General features: G+C 33.1%; 1 protein-coding gene across 1 annotated transcript; it reads right to left on the bottom strand.

The window, feature by feature from the left end:
- Window positions 1-7233: 7233 nt before the first annotated feature.
- LOC128171429 (disintegrin and metalloproteinase domain-containing protein 10-like) lies at window positions 7234-19829 on the bottom strand. Its single transcript, XM_052837226.1, has 5 exons — window positions 19706-19829; window positions 17017-17156; window positions 15181-15357; window positions 10819-10848; window positions 7234-7613 (listed from the first exon to the last, which is right to left on the bottom strand). The coding sequence occupies exons 3-5, from the start codon at window positions 15331-15333 to the stop codon at window positions 7497-7499; spliced, it is 300 nt and encodes a 99-aa protein (XP_052693186.1). The 5' UTR covers window positions 15334-15357; window positions 17017-17156; window positions 19706-19829; the 3' UTR covers window positions 7234-7496.
- Between the last annotated feature and the right edge of the window lie 383 nt (window positions 19830-20212).

Raw genomic sequence — 20212 nt, 5'->3', positions numbered from 1 at the left:
TATTATGAACTGCGTCTTATCCAATCAGATTGCAGTATTTAACATGAAAGTATAACAATACATAATACATCATAACATTGAAACATATATTATATTGTATAATATTGTATGATACTGTGTCATTTTTTATACATAATATGATATTGTATCATATGATACAATAAAATTTGATACAACATTGTATCATATCAAATGATACAATATTATGTGATAAAGTAGAATATTATATAATACAATATCATATTATACATATTGTATCATATGATACAATAATATATTTTACAATGTCATACAATACAATTTCATGTGATGTGATCATATATCATATTATAAAGCAATATCATATTATACAATATCGTATAATACGATATTATAAAATATTACAGTATCAAATCATACAATTTCATGTGATATAATTCTATAATACAGAAACTAATATCATATTATACAATATCGTATGATACAATATTATAGAATATACAATATTGTATCATATGATACAATATTATATTTTGCAATATCTTACGAATAGTTATGTGATAAAATAATAAATTAATAATACAATATAATATTATACAAAATTGTATCATAATATACAATACTATACATAACGATATCATGATACAATATCATATATGAACATAAAATATCAAAAAAAATTATATTATATCATATCGTATCATATAACTTTTTATAATATTACATATGATATTATATTGTATCATATTAAACAATATTGTTTCATACCATACAATACTATATCATAGGAATCATGTTATATCATTTATCAACAAACACATCTTTCTATCGAGCAGGTTTGAGTGAGGTAGGAGATTTCTTTAGCATCCTTGATAATGGAGATCAGGCTCTGCATCTGAAGCAACCTCTGCGTTTCATTTATAATATAGTTAAATCAACTATGCAAGCTATCATCTATGAAACATGTGACCTGTTCCAAAAAAACTAAACCTTATCCAGCATCTGAAACCTATGGCTCAGATTCAGCATACAAGCTTGTCAGGTGCATCAGTATACATAAGACGCATCTCCATGCAAGTTTGGTGAAGTTCAGACCAGTAATAACTAAGATATCATCATCAGAGGGCACTAGCAATTAAAACCTTAACCTGCTCCAGCATCCGCAATCTATGGCTCAGATTCAACATCCATGCCTGTCAGGTGCATCTGCATCATAAGACATACCATCCATTCAAGTTTGGTTAAGTTAAGACCTGTAATAACTAAGATATATTTTAAGCATCCTTGATAATGGAGATCAAGCTCTGCAACTGAAGCTTCCTCTGTGATTCATTTATATAACAGTTTAATCAACTATGCAAGTTTGAAATAGTACTATTATCTATTAAACATGTGACCTGTTTAAAAAAACTTAACCATATCCAGCATCTGAAACCTATGGCTCAGACTCAGCATTCAAGCCTGTCAGGTGCATCAGTATCATAAGACGCACCATCCATGGAAGTCTGGTGAAGTTAGGACAAGTAGTAACTAAGATATAATCATCAGAGGGCACCTGTTTCAAAAACTTTTACCAGCTCCAAAAACCTTAACCTCCTCCAGCATCCGAAATCTATGGCTCAGATTCAGCATTCAAGCCTGTCTGGTCCATCAGTATCATAAGACGCACCATCCATGGAAGTCTGGTAAAGTTAGGACAAGTAGTAACTAAGATATAATCATCAGAGGGCACCTGCAACAAAAACTTTAACCAGCTCTAAAAACCTTAACCTCCTTCAGCATCTGTAACCGATAGCTCAGATTCAGCACCAAAGCCTGCCTGGAGCATCAGTTTTATAAGACACACCATCCATGCAAGTTTTGTGAAGTACGGACCAGCAGTGACTTAGATATTGCTATCAAAGGGCACCTGCAACAAAAACTTTAACCTGCTCCAAAAACCTTAACCTCCTCCAGCATCCGAAACCTATAGCTCAGATTCAGCACTCAAACCTATCGGGTGCATCAGTATCATAAGACACACCATCCATGCAAGTTTGGTGAAATACGGACCTGCAGTAACTTAGATATTGCTATCAAAGGGCACCTGCAACAAAAACTTTAACCTGGTCCAACAACCTTAACCTCCTCCAGCATCTGATATTTAGGACTCAGATTCAGCATCCATGTATTTGAAGTCCATTAGTAGGTCCAGATGCATCATCCATGCAAGTTTGGTGAAGATAGGACAAGTAATAGCTTAGATACAGGACCTGCAACAAAAACTTTAACCAGGTCCGGACGCCGACGCCGACACCGACGCCGACGCCGAGGGTATAGCATAAGCTCCCCCTGACTTCGTCTCGGTGAGCTAAAAATGGAGGAAGCATACTCGGTTGTGTTTTTTGCATGAAGGATATACATATTGAATTGATTTGATTTTTTGGTCGATTTGGTTTTTTGTTTATTTTTTTTTTTGGGTGGGGGGGGGTTGTTTGTTTGTTTTTGTTTTTTGTTTCTTTTTTGAGCCGATTTAGACAGAACCCCCTGGAAGTTAATAAATTATATCATGTTTTAAAATGTTCATTCTTAAAAATCAAAAAGAAAGTTTCTTCAAAATGTAATGTTAGATTATTTTAAACCCGGTCATACATGAGGCAATATTAAAACTGCGATTGGAAAACACTCGCTCTACGTAAACCTTTTCATGACTAATTAATATGCCTTGAGCAAATCTGCTTATAAAAGCTCTATATCATTTTTCTCTTCAATTTAATATCAGATGGCGTTTTCAAGTTGTTTGTCGCGCATTGTCTCAGGATGAGAATACTCTGTACGAAAAAGATATGAAATGCAGGTACATGTATTTATTTATTTACATGGTACACCTCCAACACCTCCAGCAATTTTTAAATAACTCGGGTTTTTCTTCATTGTTCCTTCTTATTTCATAAATTATGGTTAAAGCTGATAAAATTAGCATTAGAACAAACTGAATATAAATCAGCATAAAGTATACCATCTTTACATTAAATGCGTTTGACACTGGACTTCCTTTCTGTGTCAAGGCTAATATGAAATTTAAATGAACTTGTTTGCAGGACTTGAAGCGCTTAAACTGATGTGGTGAGGTGAAAAAATAATGCAGACTATAAGAAGTCTACCATCATTACTGCAGGATGGTGTGGGAATGTTTGTTCGCACATAACATTATATTTACATTCTACTGTGTTTCTTTCCATTAAATTCCGTGATGTTTAAATGCCTCTAAATGCAACACCTCCTATTCACTGCGTATGAATTTACGAGTAATTTACATAAGTAGTTCTCAAACAGTGATTTTTATGTTATCGGTTAAAAATGTATTTCATGAATGTTGTCAAAACATCATGTTTTTTTTATAATTATTCAACAAAAAAGTTGACTTTATAGTTGAAAGCAAAATTTCAAGAGTTATTTTTCATGGATTATATTTTCATGCTCGTCGATCTCAACTCAACAGTCTATGTAATAACCAGTTTAAACCGGTTTTATATAACAGCTGTTCTTGCTGTTACTTATTCACTCCCTCCGTGATCTGCACTTTATATCGATTTATTTAAGTAAACAATTGATTTCCTCAGTAAGGGAATGTAAATATAAGCATTAAATGATTTATTTTTGAGGTCGTCGTGGGTTATTCAATTTGACTGCTCACCTGACGGCAGTTATTGACACGACGACGTCACAAATAAATCATTCAATGCTTTAATATAGACACCTGGAAATATTGATATATGGGTGGTACATTTATTCATCCCTTTGAATTTTAAAATTTTTACAATATTTCCAGGAGAATACATTTTTATAATATCTTGGAAATATAAACATCATAGAAACACCTTATTTTCCCCGGTGATAGTTATATGTTGAGTGCGGGTGTCCCATGTAACCCCGATTTTCGTCACTGGGTGAAATGTTAATAAATGGTGGTAATTTCATTCAAACTTATCTAGCTAACTCTCAACTTGTCTTTATTATTTTAATACTTCAAGATCAGATTGGAATAGGCTCTACCCATTTAAAATCCATGCCTCGAGCATGCACTTGTCTTAATTGCATTGTTTTCTTTGTTTATTGAGCTATGATTTAGTTTGTCTAAAAAAAATTATTGTCTAGCAATAAGAACATTAATAATTTGTAATACGTAATTATTAAAAGAGTTAATTTCTGATTTGAAAAGACCCACAATGTTATACTTAGATTATAACTCGTCATTCTCAAACAAAAAACAGAACTCAAGTTATTAAACGAATCAAGTAATATATTAACCAAAGAATCCCAGGAATGTATCTTTATTGTTTATTTAAATTTTTTTGAATCAATCGATTTCTAACAAATACACAATTCATAAATGAAAAATAACAAACCATAATTATAACCCTACATTAAAAGTAATTGTAAAAGTAAAAGTAAGTGAACGACTTCTGTAGATGACCATCTTCCACGGTGTGACGTAAATCCATTGTCCAGATCACGACCAGCCAAACTATTTACGTAATACAGTATTAAGAAAAAACATTAATACATATATAAACCATTTAGTCCTTAACTATTTACGTAATACTGCAAAAAATAAAAAAAATATACCAATAGATATATCAAATATTTCATTGATGTGCAAATATAAACACCAGTTATGAATCATAAAAATCAAGAATGTTTTCAAATATTTGCCATTTGCATTTATTCTGTTCGAATTTTCCCTCGTTTATTAATTCTTTATTTTGTGTTACCTATATTACTTTACAATATAACTATTTTTTGGTAATATTTCAATACCCTTTTTTTAGACAATCAATAAAAAGAAACCCTTTTCATATGATTTTGTTTTATTGTTTCCAGTAAAATAAATGTCTGACAGCGAAGAATAAACATGACGAAACAAACTTTAAGTTAAATAAATAACACAATGTTTTACAGCAAATTAGTGTCATTTTAGTAATTTTTTTTCTATGTTCAACAGCTCTCAAGGAAAGTTTCATAACAATGTTTACAAGTATGCGTTACATTTAAAACAGAATGCATCTCAACCTTTTCTTTACAAAACACTGGGTTAATTCACAGGATTTAATAAATGGAGGAGGTGATACACATTTGTTACGTTAATTACATTGTAAATGAACAAAACATCATCAGCACCAACCAAAGAGAAAATAAAAGTACAAACATGTTAAGGTGGTATGGAAGACCTGTCGATATTACTGTTGATAAAAGTATGAACCTTTACATTTCTTTCTATAGTACGTCACAATATGGAGGTGTCTCATACCACCTTAAGCAAAAGAGAAGAATCGTAACATTCCATGATCAATCAAAATCTATAGAAGATTGAATAAAGCGATTTAAACAATGCACGAGATTCTCACAATGCAAAAAAAATTAACAGGAGGGGAACCTAAACTGATGAAAATAGCTAATTATATTAAAGCGATCTATTGACTCCCGATCTTGGATCTAAACTAAATTTCTAAGGAACATAAAGTTACAATCTCTCCTTTTGTCTCCATTCTGTTGAATAATGAAGCCGACCCATATTTATATCCAAAATAACTGATCTCATTGACTTTTAAAACACACAGATAATTTCTTGTTTTAACATAGACAACTTCCCATATAACAATACATATTTATAGATTGGTAATTCGTCCTGTGAATGGCACTAAGCAAAATAAATAACTAGCATCATTAGCAGGTGCTTGGTTTTGTAGGTGGCTAGATGACAACATGTGTTAAACCATTAAGTCACTAAGTAGATGTCCTGGGACTTTCATCATAGGGATATATGAAACAGTTAAAACTCTGGGAGAGGAGGTCAAACATGTATTATTTTTACGGCGATTGAAGAATCATTTGACGACCCAGGCAAAAAAAACCAACAAAACATTCCAGTCCTTTTCTTTAGGCTACAGTTGCGATGAAATAAAATAAATAGAAAGGGGGAAATAAAGTGAAAACAATTGTTAAAAAATGTAGTTACATATCGCCTGTACATCATCAAAATTGGTTAAATGTATTTCTGAGTAGCATACAATTAAAATAGAGGATATATTGCAGTTTCTACTTGTGTCAGTTCTTTGTGCTCCTACAGTGCTGCTACTGAAAGTTGACAAGGATATGATAACGTGACTAGCATTCTGTAAGGGACTTGTCACGTACCTTAAATGTACGTATACTGTACTCAGTAAAGACACAAACAGACGTAAGAAATATTTAAAGAACTGTTAACAACTTAAAATGGTTTATAGACAAGAGTTAAAATAATTAAAACAAACGTTTACAAATTAAGTGGCAAAAGCCCACTTTCAAAGATATGTATAAATAAAGGAAAATGATGGTTAGATAGAGTCCACGAAAAGCTGGAACCTTTTAACACAAATTATGCTAGGAAATAGAACGACCAATAGAATACATATACCCTTGTTACGTCACATTCCAAGGTGCGGTCATTCTGCTCCAGTCAGTTCAATAGCACACAATGGAAAAACCTGGTATTTTTAATCCATAAGAAAGGGCATAAATGATTTACATTAACTCGATAGGCCATCATCTAAACATAGTTATACTATTAGTGCAATTAATAACGAAGATATTTGCCTTGATTGAAACAATGGATCACATTTTTAACGTACATTTGCTTACATTACAATGATTAGTATAGCCTTTTATTTTATAACATGATTCAAACTGAAGTAAACAATAACTAACACTGTATGCATGAGCACAAAAACTCCAAAATATTAAGGTCAGACGACACGTTCTTCGAGAATCTTTTTTGTATCTCCTCGTTATAGAGAGTTCCAATAAAATTATTAATTTTATAATTATTTTAAAAATGATTAAAATTTAATTACATGTGGTTATGTGTCTAGATGGCCGAGTGGTTAGAACCGTGGCCGCTCACTGCCAGAAGCGTACATGTTCTGGAGGTCGTGAGTTCAAATCCCTGCTCCGGCCGAGATAGAGTTCCTCTATAGTGAATTTTGCTGTGCTGTATATGTATTTATTTTTACATCAGCAATTCGAGTGTATTTCCAAGAAGATTATATAGGAAATTGCATACTCTAGTATTTTGTAGAAATGCCTTGTAAGGAACCCTAATTTTTTGCAAGAAAGCTTGTCAAAATAGTTGTAAACCATCAACAAATTCCTGGAAAAAGTTATATAAAATTGAGGAACGTGTCGCCTGACCTTAACAATCAAAAATGCCTCAATGTAATATCATTCTACCAAAATACAGAAGGAAATAATTTATTAAAAAATAATGAACAATTGAAACCCCAATACCCCGTCATATTGTTTTTCATAATAGGAATTATGTTTGCATAATGATTTACAAAGAAATGAACACAGATCTGTATCTTTAACACAAATGTTACATTATCAAAAATACCAAAGGACTACATCATTCAAAACACATATGGAAATGTTGTTCTTCTAGTGTACATTCGTTAAAAAAATCATTAAATACGATGAATTCAATTTAGATGATATATGGTTCAAACTTTGCGCATTTCTAAATTATTGTATCTCCCGCCTTTAGCCCCTGCTCCCTTCCTGTGCCCCTGTGGTGGGCCTCCGTGTGCTGAGTATGGCGGCGGGGGTCCCGATGGGCCCTACAATAAGAAATAAAAACAAGGCTCAGTATAGATACCATTCGTCAAAACATATAACGTAACAAATTGTACTAGTCTTTATAAAATGAAGAAAAAATATTAGTAAGTGCATGCAATTAAATTGCTTAGTTATGATTACACATCTCCAAATAATCTACTGTTTCAATTGTACAAACACATAATATTATCATTCGAATTTCAAAAGCGTCACTTCTAGAAATATTTTTCGGCATATGACATTGATCTTTTTGTGCAACGCAAGTTCTCATTTTGAATTGTAATTACCACAAGATGTTAAACATCTGTTAAAAAGACAAACTGTGCCCGTTTACATGTACCATTTGTTGACCAACATTAATTTATAACATTGTTTAACCAAAAAAAGATTATTATTAATTATCTATCAGCTTTATAGCAGATTTATTGACCATACTATAGAATAAAACACAATTTAAAATCTTACCTTTATACAATAAAACAGAACTTAGAATCGTATCTTTAGAAATGGTATAATACACTAAACTAACTGCATCTCAATGTTCGTTTTTTTTTCAAGGAAAGAGAAGATTAGTTATGCTATAAATTACAACTTCTAATTTCCCTCTCGCACACACTGATCAGAATATAAATTACATTACGAACAAATTCTTTAATATTTATTCAAAATATAAGATTCAAATAATCACTGACATTTATCTTTTTAATTATAAATTATAAATTAATCGAACATATTTTCGCACATACTTTTCAAAAAAAAAAATTAAAAAAAACCCAGATTGTTCATATTTAATTCAATAGTCCCCTATATTCTTTATTCTTAAATACTTGGTGGAAAACAAAACCCAGTACAACACGTGATGTTATCTAGTTATACCCATAATGCATCTGGCACCCACCACCATTACTATAAATGCCGTAGTGTAAGAGGCGAAAAGGGTAAAGGAGAAAGTATGGAAGCGGCAGCGTGCGTGTGGCTAAATTGGCTAAACGTTTACCCTAAATCTTTGATGTTGCTCTTGGTTGCTTGTAAATAAAGGACATACACATTACTATGTCGCAAAATTCACCTTATAAAAAAAAGGCTCTGCATCTGATTCAGTTTTTAACAATAAGTGTTTTTACTATACGTAACTGTAGAAGCTTTAGTTTTGAAGTTTACGTCTAAATCTAAGCGTAAAATTCGTCTGATACAGAAGTTCATTACAAAATTACAGAAGACGTGTACAAATCTTATAATCAAGTAATGCATTAAGTACAAACACTGGTTATACTATTAGGGTAACGTTTAGGGTTGTTTTCAATATATACAATTTTATGGAACTTGGTCATTGGGTCCACTGAAGTACATGCAAGTGTATTACGTTGTACGTAAACAGCTCATGTCCAACATGCAACCAAATGACAGGAACTCACACACATTCTGTGAATGTTCCCTTTTAAGTCATATCCCAACTAAAAACAACCTATTCAATGATATGTCTATTTAATTCCATGGTAGCATGTGGAATACAGTTTCTCTCCGCTGATTTTCTTTCTATCACTTATTGATTGGTCAAAACCCGAAAGAACTCTACAAACTTTGAATATAAACCCATCTCATCTGGAATAACCATATCGAAATCTGAACACGTACAATTTGCCACAAACCCATCAGGCGATACTACCAATGAAGTTAGAGATCCATCTAATGTAAAGAGAACCGACTGATCAGATAATACTACCAATGAAGTTAGAGATCCATCTAATGTAAAGAGAACCGACTGATCAGGCGATACTACCAATGAAGTTAGAGATCCATCTAATGTAAAGAGAACCGACTGATCAGGCGATACTACCAATGAAGTTAGAGATCCATCTAATGTAAAGAGAACCGACTGATCAGATGATACTACCAATGAAGTTAGAGATCCATCTAATGTAAAGAGAACCGACTGATCAGATGATACTACCAATGAAGTTAGAGATCCATCTAATGTAAAGAGAACCGACTGATCAGGCGATACTACCAATGAAGTTAGAGATCCACTAATGTAAAGAGAACCGACTGATCAGGAGATACTACCAACGAAGTTAGAGATCCACTAATGTAAAGAGAACCGACTGATCAGGCGATACTACCAATGAAGTTAGAGATCCACTAATGTAAAGAGAACCGACTGATCAGGCGATACTACCAATGAAGTTAGAGATCCACTAATGTAAAGAGAACCGAGTGATAGTTTATCACGGAATGATGCCATCTATCATTCACTTTCTCAACATCTTCAGAGGCATCAACTTTATCATCTATATCAAATGATCGATGAAAACAAAGTTAAAGAAAACATGACTTTGATGTGTGATTCTTTATGAAAGTATCAGAATGTGCTACAATGAATCAAGCAGGCAAGTCTGTTCAAACAGATGGAGCTGTTAGCCAGCTGCTAGCACGTATTGCTTGGAAAGGACATATATGTAACATGAATAAACGATTCCTGATTAACACGTATCTGTATGTTAAATTGATCATTCACAACGATATAGCAGTACGGTGGACTCGTTTTGCCTTCAATTGATTTTATTACCCCCACCCCCCCCCCCTTGTTTATTCTTGGTGTATACCTTAGAATATCTCAGAGGTGCAACTCATGCTGTATTCATCGTAAAGAATATGTTCCTCTTCTATCAAATTTGTGTTAATAATATAACTTTTCAACAATACATTTATCATAAATATCTGTTTTTATTTTGTTTCTTGCACGTGTATTCTTGTTGTGTACCTAATCAGTTGTTTTTCTATTAATACCAGGTCTGACTTCTTCATTACAAAGGATAAAAAGTAAGTACAATTAGACTAGACATTAAAAAGTTATCTAACTAGTGCAAACTACGACAGCAGTTTTAAGCACACAAATTTGGTAAGGTTTCTGTATAGATAATGGCCGACATCAACCAAATCTCACGGCTAGTCGCCTAATTTCACTTTATAAAACATTGCTTACGTATAATGCTATATGAATGTGAGAACAGAAGGAATTTGGACATTTTTTTCTTGCAGATATTTTCTCACTATATTAGTGCATGTAAAAGAAAGAAGAGGAAGTTGGTTCCTGTCAGGGGTGTTGTTTTGAGACTGGCTGTGAGATTTCGCTGATGTGCAGTGCTAGGATATATGCAGGTTAATTCACACATGTAGATTTGCCTTAGACAGGATATATATACTTACAACTATCAAAGGGTATTGAGTGTCGTGGTTCTACAAAACCCAGACAGTGTCATATTTAGTGTTTTATTGCTATTAACTCAAGGATTAATATACATGGAAATTATCAGCCTAGTTTTTTTTCGTCCCTCTTTGTCAGTAGGTGAATTTAAGACTGGACAAATTCAATAACTGTGTTAAATAAGCATTATCTATCACATTAATGTGATTGGACGATTTATTAGGGTGTGAAACGTGGAGCAAAAAACCCAAAGTAAAATCATGGGCGAATATAACCCTGTATACAGTATGTTACACTATGAGGGGAACCATTATACTGTATGAATCATGGTTTGGCTGATTGTCCATTGTCATTTTTTTCTGGAAGGGTGGGGGGGGGGGGGGGTCATTTAATCTACAGTTGTAATATTTCAAATCTATAGGTACAGCAAAACTTGATGCATTTCGATATTTTGAGATGCCCAAAACTATAAGCAGATGGAATGATTTAGTATTTTTTTACAGTATGGTAGAAAATGATGATATTACTAACAACATGTTAAAATTTACACCATTATAGTATTTTCTTAATCTGCTGGCAATTTTCAGAGAAAATAAACTTTTATTCTGAGGTGATCCCTTTAAAAGAGGCAATTGGTAAGTTTTTTGTTTTTTTAAATTCGCAAATAGTTTAAAACTATAGTAAATTACATACGGTTTAAATGAAGAGTTTTGCTTTTGTAATGTTTTCGCAGAAAAAACTTCGTTTGCAGGGATATAATAAAATATACAGCACTTGGTCTATACTTGGAGACGGTCGGATGGCAGTGGCTACTTTTGACAAAAGTTTATATCTATTAAATCTATATTAGAGCAAGTACACTGTTTTAAGGTTTAGACACACAAACGAATCATAATGTCAAGGCTAAAATTTATAATTGTTTCTTATTGCATAATCGTTTATAGATTTATTAAAAATGACATGTGGTATTAACAACAGTGTTCAGGTGATGAAGGTATATTAAAAGGTATGTAATAAACAATACAATATTGTTTGATAATTTACTATATTGTGTCAAACTACATGTCATGTAAAACATTTATTGGGGGTATAAACGAATGTATGTTAATAATAAGCTTCAATTATATGGATGACATGTGGTGATAACGAACAGTGTACACAATCAAAAGTCCAATTGAAAATTACTATTCTGGAGCAGATCAAACATGGACTTATATTAATTAGAGGTAGGATCAGGTGCCATGGAGGAGCGAGCATCCTCTGCTGACCGGTCACACCTGCCGTGAGCTCTTTGTCGTAATTGCATAAATGGCACAATTTCGTACACAAATCGGCAATTGATATAATAAGTGTGAAAAGGTCAGTCAGTATTCTTGTCAAATCCACACTTTGCAAAGATTGTTTCCCTTTGCAGGGTCAATCCAAGGTCAAAAGGGAAAGACCAAACATTTTTCTTCGTTATGCTACCAAACAAAATTGTGGGCGTCCTGTGATTAAATCTATTTGAATTTAGTTTATTCCTTCGATGTGTGGATTGCCCCATTCTTGGGCAATCAAACTACACAACGGAAACGGAATTTTATTGCCAAATGACAAAGTTACAAACCTTTAAGCTACAAAAGTTACAGTGAGAAACCTATGGGTTTTTCCCCAAAGATGGCGGCCAAGGGACATAACTTTTGTAAAGTGTGGATTGGTCTATAATTTCAAAAAAAAAAATTATATTTAATGGTGGATTGCCACCCAGACCCCTTAAACATTTAATCTCTGAATAAATATTCTGTTTCAAATTTCTTAATGTTAAAAAGTTAAATGTTAAAAAATAGTGCTGCCAACGAAAGTAGCAATAGTTAATGAAAAAAAAAGGTTAAGAAGCTTATAAAAGCTCATTAAACTATGGAAAGCTTAAGCTGTAACCTCTCATTAGAAACTTAAACAGGCAAAGTATATTTGCATGCATAATTATTTTGAAAAGAACGAGTGCACTTAAATTATAGAGAATTGGCCCTTTTCAGTGCCGTTTACATGTAGAAAATATAAACAAGTTTCTTTTTTCCGTAATATTCAAGCACTGATGGAAACTTCTGTTTCAAATGCACGCTTAAGTTGGCATGGGACACTTTCATATTGTGGTGTATTGTTTATCAGAATAAACAATTAAATAAACTGTATTATGTTAGTAGTTTCTTTCCCAATGTTGTCATCTAACAGCGTAGTGCAGTGGATTAGATGGTTTACTACAAATCAATAGGCCATAGGTTCGAATCCCGCTGGGCTTTTAATAACTTTTACCTTTCCAAATATTTTACTCCACATTAATATCGACGACAGATGTCCCATACCACCTTAACTTCACGGAAATTAATATACATTTTAGACAATTGTTGATTTTTAAATGCCATAGTGATCAAACAAACATTCCTAATCCTACAAAGCCAGAACAAAAAGATTTAAACGTAACAGTATTTTACAATGAGCACATTTGACAAACGTCTACCAGGTTAGGACCCAAGTGTCTATTTGGAAGAATTTAATCCATGCGTTGGTTTAACATGGGCCACGCTGATTATATTTCAAAGGAAATACCTTTAATTTTTTTATACTTTTTTTCATTTTTTAAAGACTGACCTGATGTTGTACAAACATTTTCACAGGAATGTTTTAAATGTAAACTGCGTTATTTGTCTTTTACACACATTTGTACTCGGTTAGGCTGACAGTAAACAAAGGCTTTGAAATGAATGCCCGTCCTTGATTTAGTATATACATTCAGGAATGTCGGTTGACCCTTACCAATTTATATCGTATGAAATTAGTTAATATTTGAATTCATTGTTCATGATTTAATTGTTTGTTATAAATCGTAGATAAAAACGGTCATTTGACCTTTAAAATTACATTAAATTGTAAAACATTCAAATGTAACGTCAGGCGGATTAATACGTTTTTGACGTTAGCCTTACTATGACGTAAGCAACGTTCTTTTTACAATATAAACTAATTTTTAGTCAATCAGAAAGCGTGTTACAACCAAAACTAAATTTTATATCAAGAGATGATGTGAAACGAAAAAGTTAAAACATAATTAGAATCCTCATTTATTCACTTTTTACCGGGGCCCATGAGTACACTCGTTCTTTAGATTATTATGCTATTAGTGCATCAGTTACAGATACAAGCAATTCTTAGAGCACTTAGTGTTTACATAACTTTCATTTATCTTCATCAATTATTTAAGAGTTTTTAAAAATCTCTCTAGAACAATAACTTGAGTTTCAATGAAATAATTAAACAAATGTCTGATTGAAGAGAAAGGTTATAGTTTGAAGTTAATGCAGTTATCTTAAATTTTCAGATAAGTTCTAAAGGCTATAAACTTTAATTGGTAAAGACAAATTACAAAATTTTATACTTTCGTTATAAAATTAGAATATTTTCCTTTACTTTATCTACAGCTCTTCTTTGAACGGAGATCAATACAGTCTAAAAATGGCCATTACCGTCCAGTCCTATTAAATGTCAGTTGTTGAGTAGCAGTATGATCCATAACAGTGTGTAAGTGAAGAACATCATTGTTTGTTTTAGTGCATATCACAGTTAGTAAAGCATATGATTAAATAGAAATCTCTAAACGTAAGACTTGAAGGCAAAGTAACCACATTGACCATTAGTGACAATTAAGATGTTGATAAATAAATAATCCAATATATAAATATGTCCAATCTTATTCATACATCTGTTAATATATCACATATCACCCCTATTTTCTACAGATCATCCTATAGTAGGAATAAGGTCCTTAATATCCTACACTAGGACTATAGTCCTAAACATCCTACACAAGGACTAAAGTTCTTAACACCTTACACTAGGACTATTGTACTAAACATCCTACAATAGGACTATGGTCCTAAACATCCTACACTAGGACTATGGTCTTAAGCATCCTGCACTAGGACTATGATTTTTTTTTATATCAAAACCATTATTGGTTTAGGAAATCCAGACTATTTCCATGTATCCAGGAAATCCAGACTACTTCTAGACAAGACATTGTAAGACACCAGCGGATAAACTTGTTGTGTGTAGTTGTGACTCTACCAATGATGTAGTCACTCACTCCATTAACCCTATAAAGTCCGACATTATCAGTCTATCATCATTACTCTGTCAATCTAATCAGTGGTTGATCGCATTTTGTATGACATTCAACTATTGTGTAACCATTTGTATTACATCACAAAGTTTCTTTAGCCCAGGTGATCTATATTTTATGATGTTATAATTTCTTTATCTGTAATTTAAGTACGACCTTGACATTATCTGTCCTCAAATAACTATGTCAAGGTCATTGACCATCCTACCTGGGCTCGATACTGTTGCTCTGGGTGACGGCGTCGTCGCCTCAATGTGTCCGTCAATTTCAAGGCTGGTTTGGCGTTAGGGTTTGAGCTGGGTGTGTGCACGGCACAGAACTTGATGAACAATCCCATAAACAGGATAAGGCCTATAGCCATCAGTAAGACGGCCCACCAATATTCCTACAACATTACATTATATATATAACACAAGTTATTTACAGTATAACATGTTAGATACAGCACAGAATCCCATAAACAGGATAAGGCCTATAGCCATCAGTAAGACGGCCCACCAATATTCCTACAACATTACATTATATATATAACACAAGTTATTTACAGTATAACATGTTAGATACAGTACAGAACTTGATGAACAATCCCATAAACAGGATAAGGCCTATACCCATCAATAAGACGGCCCACCAATATTCCTACAACATTACATTATATATATAACACAAGTTATTTACAGTATAACATGTTAGATACAGCACATAACTTGATTAACAATCCCATAAACAGGATAAGGCCTATAGCCATCAGTAAGACGGCCCACCAATATTCCTACAACATTACATTATATATATAACACAAGTTATTTACAGTATAACACGTTAGATACAGTACACAACTTGATGAACAATCCCATAAACAGGATAAGTCCTATAGCCATCAATAAGACGGCCCACCAATATTCCTACAACATTACATTATATATATAACACAAGTCCTTTACAGTATAACATGTTAGATACAGTACAGAACTTGATGAACAATCCCATAAACAGGATAAGGCCTATACCCATCAATAAGACGGCCCACCAATATTCGTACAACATTACATTATATATATAACACAAGTTATTTACAGTATAACATGTTAGATACAGCACATAACTTGATTAACAATCCCATAAACAGGATAAGGCCTATACCCATCAGTAAGACGGCCCACAAATATTCCTACAACATTACATTATATATATAACACAAGTTATTTACAGTATAACATGTTAGATACAGCACATAACTTGATTAACAATCCCATAAACAGGATAAGGCCTATAGCCATCAGTAACACAGCCCACCAATATTCCTACAACATTACATTTTATATATATATAACACAAGTTATTTACAGTATAACATGTTAGATACAGCACAGAATCCCATAAACAGGATAAGGCCTATAGCCATCAGTAAGACGGCCCACCAATATTCCTACAACAGTACATCTATATATTTATACATCATGCCATCAATAGATCAACCAAATAACAAGGCGAAGTGTCAGCCAATGACAGCCATATTGCCGAATATTACTTTTCCCTGAACAAACATAGAGATATATGAGGCAATCGAGTGCTATGTTTAAACCAATGAAAGTGTGACATTTCAGACCGAAGAAAAAGCAATTATATTTATTGTTACCCTACATTAACTCAGTATGACTTACAATAATCCATCATGACTTATATTTATCCAGCATGACTTACAATAATCAATTATGACTTACAATAACCCAGTATGACTTACAATAACCCAGTATGACTTACAATAACCCAGCATAACTTTCAATAATCAATCATGACTTACATTTATCCAGCATGACTTACAATAATCAAGTATGACTTACAATAACCCAGTATGCTTTACAATAATCCAGCATGACTTACAATAATCCAGCATGATTTACAGTAATCCAGCATGACTTACAATGATTCAGCATGACTTACAATGATTCAGCATGACTTACAATAATACAGCATGACTAACAATAATTCAGCATGACCTACAATAATTCAGGATGACTTACAATAATACAGCATGACTTACAATAATCCAGTTCTTTATATTGGCCAGCGTTTTTTCGTTAAATATCAAGTTCTTCAGTCGCTGTAGTGGTCCTTCATTATCAACGCCACGGCAACGAGAAAACACATCACAGTAACCTTGGTAATTGTTACAGGGGGAACCTAGATCATAAAAAATTAACACATTGGTTGTGAAACTGTGGGATAAATCAAAATAGAGGCCTATGGGCTACATGACACTATTACAACAGTTTTTGTATAGTTCTTTATCTCATACGTGTGGTGTATATTACCCGTGTGATAAACCATATCAAACGGGTGATGTTTTATAAAATACTTCCGGTCCGAACTATTTTTGACACAACCACTCGCTTCAACGCTTCAGTTACCTATTTTCGAAGATTTGCTAGTACTTTCAACATAACTATATCTACTAGAAAAATTAATATAAAATTGATTTTGTCAAAGATTCAAAGATTTAAATTACAAATATGAAGGAAAACATATAACTGCGTAGCACAGGCGTCGGAACCGGGGGAGGGGGGCTATTGTGAGTGGGGGGGGGGGCGGTGTTAACCCCCCCCCCCACAGACACACACACACACACACCTTTTTTACAAAGTTATTCATATCTGTAACCACAAGACACTTTTATCTTGTTTGTCCGATTTTTGATAAGTTTAGCCCACTTCCAACTTGCTTTGTGAAGATTATAAAACTGCAAATTACGTTAACTATCAAGGAGTTCATCATTACGACGCGATGAAAACAGATCGCTCTGGTTGTGTTTATATACAAGAACTTACCAAAAAAATGTTTCATAAGACTTTTTTTCCACCACCAGTAAGCATCCTTATTCACTATTTTCAATTTCGAATCATAAGGCTAGCCTAGTGTTTGTTTTAATAAACATCAACAACTGCTCCTCGTTCGAGTCAATTCAAACTTACGAGCATTCGCAACTTTGTATATATATATGTCAACAAACTTGATTATTCAAGTCTTCTAATTGGAATTTCCATTTATTCAAGTGAATAAGCTCTAAGAAAAATTATTTAGAGCCAAAAAATTATTTTAAGGTTTATTTCAGTGAAATTATACATAAAAACAGTTAGATTTATCTCAAGAATAACGTATTAAATTGTATTGCGCAAGGTCACAATAGCGGCATAACACAACGTTGCATCATCGTTTTTAATCTTTGAAAAAAAAACCCAACAATTCGGGTCACACAAGGGACTGTCTCAAAAGCTTCATAATATAAATCAAATTGTATGAGATAAATGGAACATCAATAATTGTGTGATTTTATATTTGCTTTATCCAACTCGTTGAAATGGTTATATTCGCTCGGCAAGCCTCGCAAATATATACACCATTTCAACTCGTTCGATAAAACAAATATAAAATCACACAATATAGATATCCTCTATATATCTGTTTTTCGACATCTTCCCTAGGCCTATATATTTCTATGTATAACTTTAAATTCTTATTGGGACTCCAGTATTGGTTCAGGGTTTTTATTTGAACAATTAAGAATCTACATTATTTGAGGGTGTATCATTCTATATCAGTTTTTCAACAACTTCCCTCTTTATTTCTAAGTTACACTTAAAACTTTTATTGGGACCCCATGATTTGAACAATTAGAACCTTTATCATATCAGGATGCTTGCATAGTAATCTCTTAAATTGTAGCATCATAGTTCTTGAGAAGAAGATTTTAAAACAATTTCCTATTATATTTCTATGTCAAACTTTGAACCCCTCTTAGGGCCCCATTATTTGTTCTGGGGTGAGGATTTTACAATGTAGAGTCTTCACTATATGTACAAGTTTCTTTGTAAATATCGGCATTTCTGATACAGTGGTTCTTAAGCAGAAGCTTTTTAAACCAATTCATGCATCCCTTTTTATTTGCTTTCTTTAAACAATTTGAAATTCCCTTTCCATAAGGATGCTTTGTACTAAGTTTGGTATAATTTGGCCTAGTGGTTCTTGAGAAGAACTCAAAAATGAGAAAAGTTTAGAGACGAACAGACAGACTGACATACAGATGGATGGGTGTGATCAGAAGAGCTCACCTGAACCAACGATTTAGGTGAGCTTAAAATTATTACATGGTGAATCTGTATCATAAATTTAATAGTATTTAATTTCATTTTCAAATCTTAATTTGTCTATCAAATATTTCCCAACTATGGATGAATCCTACAGGAGCTTTTTTTATGCAGGACCGAGGATTAAGACTAGGATTTTGATTGGGAAGGTTTGGTTTGTTTACTTTCCCGAGAACAGCAAAATATAAAAGTGTTGACAGGTCTAATCATTTACTTGATTCCCTCCTTCTAAAGAGAAGCAGGTTAAGTTTTGACTTGTGTTAAAAGTAACAACCAGACAGGCAACTTATTTCTGCATACGTGTGTCATACTATGGAATCATTTAATTTTGTGAGGCCAATTTTCAGGGACTGTGGGTTTGTCTTATTTGTGGGGATGTAGTATTGTGGATGCATCGGTTTTTAGTTTCAGTAGGAAAACTAAATCTTTTATAATAAGTTTTCGTCGAGGATGTAAACTCTGATTCGTGGGTGACAGCTATTCACAAATACCACAAAAACTGAACCACAAGGAAGTCTAACGATTCCACAGTATTTCTAACAGGGAGAGATTTTATATTTCACCTGTGATTTCAAACAAATATCTTACCGGCTGTTAGTTTGATTCCGCCGCTGGACTGTTTCCGCTGGTTGACATCTTGTAGGAGAGCATACAGGGCATTAGAACTGTCCAGGTTCTCGTTTGTGGCATAGCATACAGCATCAGAGTCATTCTTCTTTTCTGTTGAAAGACTCCAACATATTAATCACACTATGGCAAAACAGACAAAACTTAACAAGATTGATTTACAAGATTGATCTACAGCATGAACTACAACTTGTCAAGGCCTCTCACACCCATTTTTTGGTACTGTGACTGGGGCCAATGGATTGGGAAAATGCAACGTTTTGATATTAAGTGGGAGTTTTTATCCTTGCTAAATGTACAGTCCCCTGAACGAAAAACTAGGGTATAATGATATAATTTTTTAAAAGTTAATCTTTAAAAAAAAATCATTTCTTATACTGGGAACATGTGTGTATAATAATGAAAAGGAAAAAAGTTTATTCACAGTGTGTGATACAAGTTTGTTAATGAAGATGTTAAAGGACTGCG

Source organism: Crassostrea angulata, chromosome 2, assembly GCF_025612915.1.
Source record: "Crassostrea angulata isolate pt1a10 chromosome 2, ASM2561291v2, whole genome shotgun sequence".
Taxonomy (NCBI): domain Eukaryota; kingdom Metazoa; phylum Mollusca; class Bivalvia; order Ostreida; family Ostreidae; genus Magallana; species Magallana angulata.
The sequence above is the reverse complement of the archived record's forward strand: the minus strand, read 5'-3'. Positions and strand labels throughout refer to the sequence as shown.